This window comes from Elgaria multicarinata, chromosome 7, assembly GCF_023053635.1.
Source record: "Elgaria multicarinata webbii isolate HBS135686 ecotype San Diego chromosome 7, rElgMul1.1.pri, whole genome shotgun sequence".
Taxonomy (NCBI): domain Eukaryota; kingdom Metazoa; phylum Chordata; class Lepidosauria; order Squamata; family Anguidae; genus Elgaria; species Elgaria multicarinata.
The window spans coordinates 99,246,033-99,255,921 of record NC_086177.1 but is presented as its reverse complement, the minus strand read 5'-3'; the positions used below and the strand labels follow the sequence as shown (position 1 = coordinate 99,255,921).

Here is a 9,889-nt window from a genome sequence, read left to right as displayed (position 1 = left end):
CAAAAGGAATTAGTGAAATGGCACAAATATTGATGAACACTTCATGCGGATATTATTATTATTATTATTATTATTATTATTATTATTATTATTTGAAATCCAGATTTTGACAGCAGATCCAGCTCTTGTTGACATCTGATGGACTCCTGAGACCTTAGAAAGAAGTGTCATCCTTGTAGCTGGCCTCACTAGGCTTGAACTGGAGAGGTTGTGGCAAAGCATCTTATCGAAGCCTGCCTGACATACTGGTGTGGGAGCCCTGGACTGGAAACAGTGAGACCTACCAGAATTGCAGGTATCCAGTCAGCATCAAGCAAAATAAACCAGTTGGCCTGGATTATTTCCAATCCAGAATCAAGGCATTCCGAACTGTTACACTGAACTTTTGAAACCCGAACTTCAATTCAAAACCTGATTTATTTATTACATTTATATCCCACCATTCTTCCATTGTGGAACTCAAGGCGGCTACATGCGGTTCCTAAGAGGTCTCCCTTCCAAGCACTGGCCAGATCCAGACCAGCTTAGCTTCAGCAAGGTGACTGACTCCTGGGCCATCTGAACATGCCCTGGGACCAAAGATCTTATGACAGTGGCCTAGTTCTGAACCTTATGGTTGGGCTGTGACTTGGGAGATCAACATGTTTAAACCTGAATCTGCCCCAATCATGATGAAAGGGTTGAGGGTCAGGGGATCTGATAATAGCAAAAGGACTGCCCCTTCACTGCTCTCTGATTACCTCTTTGCAGACCCTCTCCCCAAGTACTTTCCTACAAGCTGAGTTCACTTTGAGAACCTTGGCTAAGGAGAAAAATGCCAGTGAGGTGTACTGTGGAGAGGAAAGCCACAGGAAGGGAGACGGTTTAGCATCCCAGGCTCCCTTGCTCAATCTCCTCTGGCTGTTAAAACTGGGTCTCAAACTCTTTCTCCTCAATTGGAGCAAATCTGGATTTAAACACCCTAAATTGCTCCTATCTTTGTGTTGGGTTTGGCCCTGAGACAGCAATCAACAGAGCTATGTAGTAAAGTGTTAGTAATATATTTGGACTAGCCTAAAAATGTAGCATTGTGTGTTATTCTGAGCACGGGTAAAATGCCATCTTGATTCATTTTTACTGACTTGCTAACAGCATGCATGATTCAGAGATAAGTCTTCTAAGAACTCCCCACAACAATCCTACGACTGATAGCGCCGGGCAGAGTGTAAATGAAAAGCACTAAGAATATAACCAAGATAATCAAAATTAGCCCAATGATGATGTATTTCTTGTAATTTCTCCAGATGAGGTGATACAGGCACTTGAAAGGATTCACAAACCAGGAGAAGGAAGTGTCAGGCCGGCTAAAAAAAAAGAAACCATAAAAGGAAAAATCTCATTAGTATTGTCAGATTCATATATATCCAAAAGTAATTGTATCGTCATTTTAATCATTGAAAATCACCGGAATTGAAAAGGGAAATGTATTTTATATTTCATCTCTACAAAAATTGGAACAAGATATGGATTTTCCAATTACATGTATTTCTTCTTTTAAAAATGCATACTGTAATAGCACTTTTTTTTTTAGATCTCTTAGATTCTTGCCAGATGTCTGAGTAATCAGTTAAGAAGTAGGGAGAAAAATAAGACTTAATGGAACAGCAACCTTATCCTGGGCAATGGAAAATTGTAACAACGAATACTTTGCACTCCACTTGCAGCTTAGGATCAGTTCACACCTTAATATTGTGGTCTGGAGCCACTTCCACATGGTTAGATGTCACGCTGCATAGGGCAACTGGACGTTCGGACACCACAGAAGTGTTAATATAAGAATGCAAAATTCACATGGATAGAGGGGCCACAATTAATTTGGCGAAACAACATGGGTTTTTCCATGTATCTGACTTCTGCTTTTCTCTCTGATGCCTGACCTGCAAGTCCTGGATTGAGCCTACTGTCAGCAGAAGAAATTGTGCTGGGTGGGTAGATGGGGAAAACTACATTTCCCAGGACTCCTTGTACCTCTCTCTCTTCCTCCATTAAAATTGGAATTGGAAAGGAACTTTGGGGCTCGTAATGGTCACCGCATTTTTGAAATGAGCATTGCAAGCCTCCCAAATTGATATTTCCGAGCTTGAGAATAGAAACGTTGGCTGTATCTCTAATAATTAGCATGTTTAGCGTGTATTAGAGTGTTCAAAGTGCTTCACATATATTATCTAGTTGCAAATAATGACTTAACCAATCTGCTCTGTTTCCGCAGCTATTCCCAGTTTTAGAGCAACCAGGCCCAGCTATTGCTCACAGAACTTCAATTCCTCAACTGAGTACAATAAAAAACTGACATGTAGCAACCTCACTTACTTGGGCTTTTCCAGTGGTTCTGGTTCCTTCCGAGCTTTGCCTACCGGATTTTTCTCTGCTTCCTCTGCTGTGACTAAATGAAATTCAGCTTCCACTTTGCCCTAAGTTGAGAAAGATACATCCATTTTCGTTCAGAGTATTTCACCCTCATAATGAGTTCTTCACTGGGATTATTCCACACCCACACCCACATAATTCATTAAAATATAGGAACTATAAAGTCATACGTTAAGATGACTCATTAATTAAATCACTTTGCACGTAACACTGTTACATTTATTAATAATAATCAGTGATGTGGAGAACTCCCTCTTGGTAAACTCGGATTTGGTCTTGGAACTGCCCCTCTTTCATCCCTGACCCCACAAATTATATTCCTGAAACTCAGAAAAGAGGTGAGTTTATTCCTGGCCCAATTCAGCCCCTATGACGCACCCAGTGATGTCAGAATAAGCCCGACAACATTCAATCCTTCCTCCAACACCTCCACGTGTTCCTTCTCCCCTCCCCCACATTTACCTTCGTTGCTGTTCAAATGGAAGTAGGAAAGTGAAAAATGGGAGTTCTCTATTCACCCTTCCCTCTCTGATGCCAGGCGTGCTGCTATGGCTGCACAACAGGTACAAGAAGGACTGGTAAATGTAGTTTTGCCACAGCTTCTGATGTCAGTAACTCTGAGGAAACTACATTTCCCAGTGTTCCTTGCCTCTCCCTCCCTTGCTCCATTAAAATCTGAGCTGGAAAATTGGGGTGGGTGGGTGGGCTTGTAATGTTGGCCTCCAAAATCCATAATTCTGAGCTAGGGGACAAAAATGTTGGTTGTTCCACTAATATTTAGCATGTATATCGTGCCATAGGGCATTCAAAGTTCTTCACATACAGGTGCAGCTGTAATTAAAGACACGCTGTCAATAAATATGGCTGCGGAGAAAAAGCTTGGCGGGTGAAATCTCAGAAGCCAGAAAGGAACTAAAAGCAGGACAACCGACAGTTGGGGGTGGGAGGGGGGAGTGTTGATTCCATGCCCAGCTGCTAAACTCTCTAGGCCAGGGATTGAAATCTCTCCCCATGGCAACTTGAAGTCTTAATCAGCTTGCTACCAGCTTCTGAGATTTCACCAATCAAGGTTTTCTCCAGATAGGGATGATGGTTTAAAATGTGCTGTTCTGAATACATAACAACAGAGATTTGGGATTTTTAATAATCCCAAATTGGATGGTGATTCTGCTGTATATGCATGTTCCTGATCATAATATCTTACTGCCTCCACTTGCAATTAAGAAAAGATGTTAAAGCAAGGATATTACAGCCAGGATATTAAAACAAGGATATATATACACATACACACACCTTTGAAATAATGATCAGAAAATTAAAAGAGATGAGACTCTGTATAGCCTGTGTTGTGAAAAATGTGGCTGAGAATAATAATATCATTATGCCTTAAGAGGCCTCAGAAGCCAAATGTAATAATAATAATATCGTTATGCCTTAAGAGGCCTCAGAAGCCAAATTTAATAATAATATCATTATGCCTTAAGAGGCCTCAGAAGCCTCTTAAGGCATAACAACCATATTGTGCTTTGCTCCAGGTAGACCGCACAGGGAGCTTCGGTTATTGGGCGGTATAAAAATGCAATAAATGAATAAAATAAATAAAATAAAATAAGAAAGACAATGTCCTTTCAGTCATGGTAGCTAATGTCCTTATGTTTCTTTCCCCCTAAACTACAAGACGTAGGCCTCATATATCCATTTGTTAAGGGCAGGGGTGGCCCTACCATTGGGCAAAGTGTAGCGGCTCCCTCAAGTGCCAGGTGCTGATGGATGGTGAGCAGTGGTGGGACGTTGGGAGAAATGAGCGGTGTGGGCAGATTGGCTGCCCTGGTCCTTCTAAGCTTATCTGCTCCAATCAGGTATAGTGGAGGTTGCTCTCCCATCACTAGTGCTGAAGTAAGATTCAACTTCATTATGGTGTAGCGGCTAGAGTGTTGGATTGGGACTGGCGCTATCTGGATTCAAGTCCCCACTCTGCTGAGACTGGGCCAGTCATGGAGTCTCAACCTAATCTACCTCACTGGGTTATTGTGAGGATAAAATGGAGAGGAGAGAAGGGTCACCTTGGGCTCCTTTGAGGAAAGGTAAGATATAAACGTATCAAATACCTAAATAAAGTGCTACAGCAATTGGCTTTTGTATGTAAAATTGGGGGGCACCATATTGTGCTTTCCTCCAGGCAGAAAAATATCTTGGGCTGGCCCTGTTTAAGGGTGTATTCTTCTGCTCATTTTCCTAGGACTTCTCCCTTTTTCTTCAACTCCCAGCTTCTAACTGCCCTACTTTCTAACCTCCTTCCAATTTTCCAAACTGCTCTCAGAATCCCACTGCCCAATCCCATCTAAGGAAAGAAACCCTAATAATATCATTCCCTCTATTGGCAATGTTCAAGTGGTGAGTGCCATTCCTTTCATAGAAGAGACTTGTAGCTTATGTAGCTAAAATGGCATAACCCATGCACAACACAGAGGTATCAATCAGCTTAGGCGGGGACCCAATTTGCAGAAATACACACAAAAACTCTTAACCCTTGCCCCCAATAAAAACTGAGCATGCTAAGTGGCCACAGAATGATGGCCGAATGTTGGAGAAAAAGAAAAGAATAATGGCGGAATAGAATGGAGTGTTTGGAATCCTGAGTAGCATCACTGCATTTTAACGTTTTCTGGCAGATCCCACTTGCTGAAATTCTAGGACCGCCGTAAGTTATTTACCGTTAGTTCTCCAGCTTTGATAAAAGGCCACCAGCCTCTGACCCGCTTCTGCTGAAATATGGAAATCTTGTTCTCCTCACTCATTGAGGTCACCATGCTGATGTCACAGCGCTTGGCAGATTTGGCTGCCCTAGGAAAGCCATTCAAGTTCATTTCAAGAGAGCCTGTGGGGCAGGGGGATAACATTATACATCGTTCAGGGGCCTAATGGGCAACACAACTATCAAAGAACAGCTTCCAGCTCTGATAAACTCAGTCAAGCTCGAAATACTTAAGAAGATTATCGTCTGATTATATCTCCCTGTAACTGCTTGTTATGATGATTAGACGAAGATGTAGGATTGCATATTAACACAGAACTGCCTCCCCTGCCTCTGCTAAGATGCTCCTATAGGTAACTCTGTATTCTCCCTTAAAGGGAAAAGCTGTAACTCAGTGGTAGAGCACATACTCTGCACGCAAAAGGTCCAAGTTTCAAACCCTGGGATCTCCAGATAGGGCTAAGAGAGATTCATGTCCGAAATGCTGTAGACCAGTTGCCAGTCAGTATAAACTGGTGCCCTCCAGAAATTTGGGGCTATTATTATTCTCTGGCGCCCTCCAGTTATTTTGGGTATCATCAGCAATCATCATCAACATTTCAATACTTTCTTATTTGCTAAAAAATAAATAAATAGTGCATGACAATTTAAAACAATAAAACCGTAAAACAATTTAACAAAACCAAGAGCATTAAAAACAACTACATAATTGAAAAGAATAAATTGTCTTCATGCTCTTTCCAAAAGCCAGGGATGGGGGACAATAGTAGTTCTTGAAGGAATGCATTCCACACTTTGAGAGCATCACACATGCCCAGGTAATGATGTCCCCAGGAGGTCCTGTCCTGCAGATCTGAGCAACTCCTAACATTCTTGACCATTGGCCATGCTGGCTGGGGCTTATGGGACTCCAACAACATTTGAAGGGCCACATGTCTCGTCCCCCCACAGCCTAGGAGATCCACATGCTGCTGCAATTCATGGATGCTACTGTACAATAGTTCGGGCCAGGGAGAAGCAGCAAAAGGGCTTGTATTTGAGCTTTAAAAAAATCATTCTCCAGACCGTTGCAGCTTCATAGAAATCCATCTTTCTCTATCCGCATTCATTATTCACTGAATTCTATCTGCCACTGCCTACTGGGAGGTTATTAATTTGTCTCCAGAGAAGAAGAAGCTGGTTGATGTCCCCAGGAGGTCCTGTCCTGCAGATCTTAGCAACTGCCAGCATTCCTGACCATTGGCCATACTGGCTGGGGCTGATGGAAATTGAATTCCAAAACCTCGGGGGGACACCAGGTTGGGGAAGGCTGGTACAAATGATACTGAACTAGATGGACAAGTGGTCCGATGTGCCCATGGACCAATAAGATGGACTAGATGGACCAATAAAGCAGTTTCCTATTCTGTCTCAACGTTCAATCTATCTACAGGTTTTGATGTCCATCCACTGAGTTTGAGCAGAGGTGGGGGTTGGCCAGGGGACAACCAGCTGGGTCTGGGAGTCCTGCGTTAATGGGGCCTTTATGGCTGCCATTGATGCAGTGGGGAATTCAGTGGGGATGCAGTATGCAAATTCTGGAGTCTCCAGAAATTGGCACCTCCCCCCTTGTATTCATGGTGGCTGCCATTAATGCACGGTGGAAGTGCGCAATTCTGGCAGCCAAGCACTTGCTGGGCCAAGCCAAGCCTCAGCAGCAGCTCGTGCAGCCTGGGGGGGGGGGGGGGCAATAAAGAACAAGCTTCTGCCAAGGCAGGCACAGGTGATTTCACCCACCCCAGGGGTTGGCCTGCCTTCAATAAACTGAAGGACTTTCTGAAATGATTTGTTCTTCCTTATTGCTACTACATGTGCTACCCCCATCTGGCATCAAGACCACAGTATTGTGCCCCCATGCAACAAATGCAGCATGTGTATACCTGCATGAGATTGCCTTACTACAAGGGGATGGCCACCTGGGATGCCTACCCATGGAGGAAGCAACCTGAATCTTTCCTATTTAACAGAACACCCAGCAGGCCTCAGATGGGTGGATTATTATTCCATCCAAGCTGGACATCCAAGGTGCTGTGGGAATCGGCACCAAGCAGCAACCCTGTTAGGCTTTAGTTCATACCCAGGCGGCTCCACTTAGTTCAAGGCTCACCCAGGAAATCGTCGGAAGAAAGCCTTTCGAAGTCCCACACCTGGAGCACCAGTTCTGCGGGTATTTTGCGCTCCGTCTTTTCCAAGGAGAAGATGTTCTCCCTTTTGCAGACAACCACTTGCTTCTCAGCCGGGAGATAATGGAATGGGTACACGAAACGCCAGTTGAAGTTCCCTTCCCCAGTCAAGGAGTTGTAATGTACATCCGTCTCCTGCTTATCATCTTCAAGGCCTTTCAACCACCTGTTGCATGTGACGTTGGGAAGCAAGTAAGAATCAAATGGGGTCAAGAAGATACTCCAAAGGGAAGTCCAAAAGGTAAACTTGTACAACCCTCTGTACCAAGGCAAGGCATTTTATGTCTAAAGCATTTTGGACGAGCATCTGTCCAACCTTTTCTTTTCTTTTTTAACATTTCCATGGAAGACAGTTCTACCATCTATCAAGACAGCCTGTTCCATTGTTCCATTGACCTTAAAGTTAGGATGATCTTCCCAACATTTGACCCAAATAGTTAACATTTGTATTAGGGGTGTGCACGGACCCCCCCACTCCGCTTCACTTTAAGATCCGCCATTTTCGGATCGGCCCGCTCTGCCCCGCCCCCACTCCGCCTGTGCCCACTCCGCAGACGGCGGCAGAGCCCGGTAAGGGACCAAGGGGGAGGGGGCCTTACCTGCCTCCGTCCGCGGTCCGTCGCCGTCTTCAATTGAGCCCGCGGTTCCACCAGGAAGTCTGGGCCACAAGTGCGGCCTAGACTTCCTGGTTGAACCGCGGGCTCAATTGAAGAAGCCGAGGGACCATGGACGGAGGCAGGTAAGGGAGAGGAGGGGGGGTTTACCGGGCCCTGCCGCTGTCGCCGCATGGGCGACAGCGGCAGGGCCCGGTAAACCCCACTTACCTTTCCAGCGGAGCTCCGGATCGAGGCGAAGGATCCACCTTCACCTCGATCCTCTTCGCCATGCTCCGCCGGCCCCCCAATCCTCTTCGCCTCCGCCTTAAGGTGAGGCGAAGCACCCCGCTCCGCTCCGCAAGTGCGGCCCAGACTTCCTGCTGGAACCACGGGCTCAATTGGAGATGCTGACGGACCGCGGACGGAGGCAGGTAAGGGGGAGGAGGGTGGGGGGCGTTACCGGGCCCTGCTGCCATCGCCGCATGGGCGACAGCGACAGCGGCAGGGCCCGGTAAACCCCACTTACCTTTCCGGCGGAGCTCCGGATCGAGGCGAAGGATGCGCCTTCACCTCGATCCTCTTCGCCACGCTCCACCGGCCCCCCAATCCTCTTCGCCTCCGCCTTAAGGGCAGGTGAAGCCCCCCGCTCCGCTACTGCTTCTCCGGTCCGATTAGAAGCAGAGCACATCCCTAATTTGTATAGCACTTTCCATACAACCCTTACAATCAGCTTATAAGACAGGTCAGTATTATTGCAGATGGAGCGCCAAAATGAAAGTTATATTCAGATCATTTAATTTGGGGAAGTGGACATATGTGGAGCACGGGGAAGGGACGTGTGGAAATATGATGGTGGGAACAACCAACCCTGGTGACATGAGTAAGTTCAATGGACTGCGTAAAGAGAGCATATACTAGGGATGGGATGGTTCCTGATCATGCAGACGAGCCTACATGTATGTACAGTTTATACACGCCAGTTTATACACACCAGTCTTAAAATCTCTTCACTGGCTGCCAATTAGTTTCTGGGCAAAGTATAAAGTGTTGGTTATTACCTTTAAAGCCCTACATGGTTTGGCTCCCGGTTACCTGCGGGATCGCCTTCTCCTGTACAATCCGCCCTGCACACTCAGGTCCTCTGGGAAGAATCAACTTCAGTCAGTCAAAGTTAAGCTGATGGGTATTACCCAGAGGACCTTCTTTTCTGCTGCTCCCAGACTGTGGAATGGCCTGCCGGAGGAGACTCGTCAACTTAACAGTCTTTTAGCATTTAAGAAAGCTATCAAGACTGATCTCTTCTGGCAGGCCTATCCAATGGAATTTCAGGATGTTTTTAGGATGTTTTCACAATGTAGATTTAATTGTTTTATGTATTTTATATTTACTGTTGTTCCCTGCCTCGATCAAAATGGAGAGGCGGGTAAGAAATAAATTTATTATATTGTATTATTACTGTTATTGTTATTAGAATCTGTTTACACGATCTCCTGCAATCTTCAAGGTGGTTTGGTCTACAATGCCCATCATTGCTGAACTTTGGTGATGGGGTCTGTGTCTGACGGGGACTGTAGTCTAAAATATCTGGAAGGCTGGTCTACTGAATTCGACTTGGTTGGGAATGGAACAATACTGTTCTCCCACACTTTCCCAGAAAAGGTTCTGCTTAAATTACAGAGACTAGGGTCAGCTTTCCATAAAAGTGATATAATAATACAAATATTCTCAAGTTTTCTAGACCACCCCTCTCTAGGGGCATGTAGTTTTCTAATAACAAACTTAAGGATCTCTGGTAATTTTAGGAGGTTCTGCGTTGAACCAGGAAGTGCGGACCAGAAACCAGAATAGTGCCTGAAACTTTCTTAAACCTCAAGTCAGAATTCAGCTGTGCTGTGCTGCCTGTTACTTAA

At 45.2% G+C, this 9,889-nt stretch overlaps 1 protein-coding gene across 1 annotated transcript in view; it reads right to left on the bottom strand.

Annotated features, from left to right (window-relative positions):
* Positions 1 to 1,156: 1,156 nt before the first annotated feature.
* FER1L6 (fer-1 like family member 6) overlaps positions 1,157 to 9,889 on the bottom strand; it is an 88,462-nt gene continuing 79,729 nt past the window's right edge. The window contains exons 38-41 of the mRNA XM_063131329.1: positions 7,308 to 7,549; positions 5,121 to 5,284; positions 2,350 to 2,450; positions 1,157 to 1,343 (exon numbers count right to left, since the gene is read on the bottom strand). Of these exons, the coding sequence (XP_062987399.1) occupies positions 1,157 to 1,343; positions 2,350 to 2,450; positions 5,121 to 5,284; positions 7,308 to 7,549 (694 nt within the window). The remainder of the gene's footprint in view (positions 1,344 to 2,349; positions 2,451 to 5,120; positions 5,285 to 7,307; positions 7,550 to 9,889) is intronic.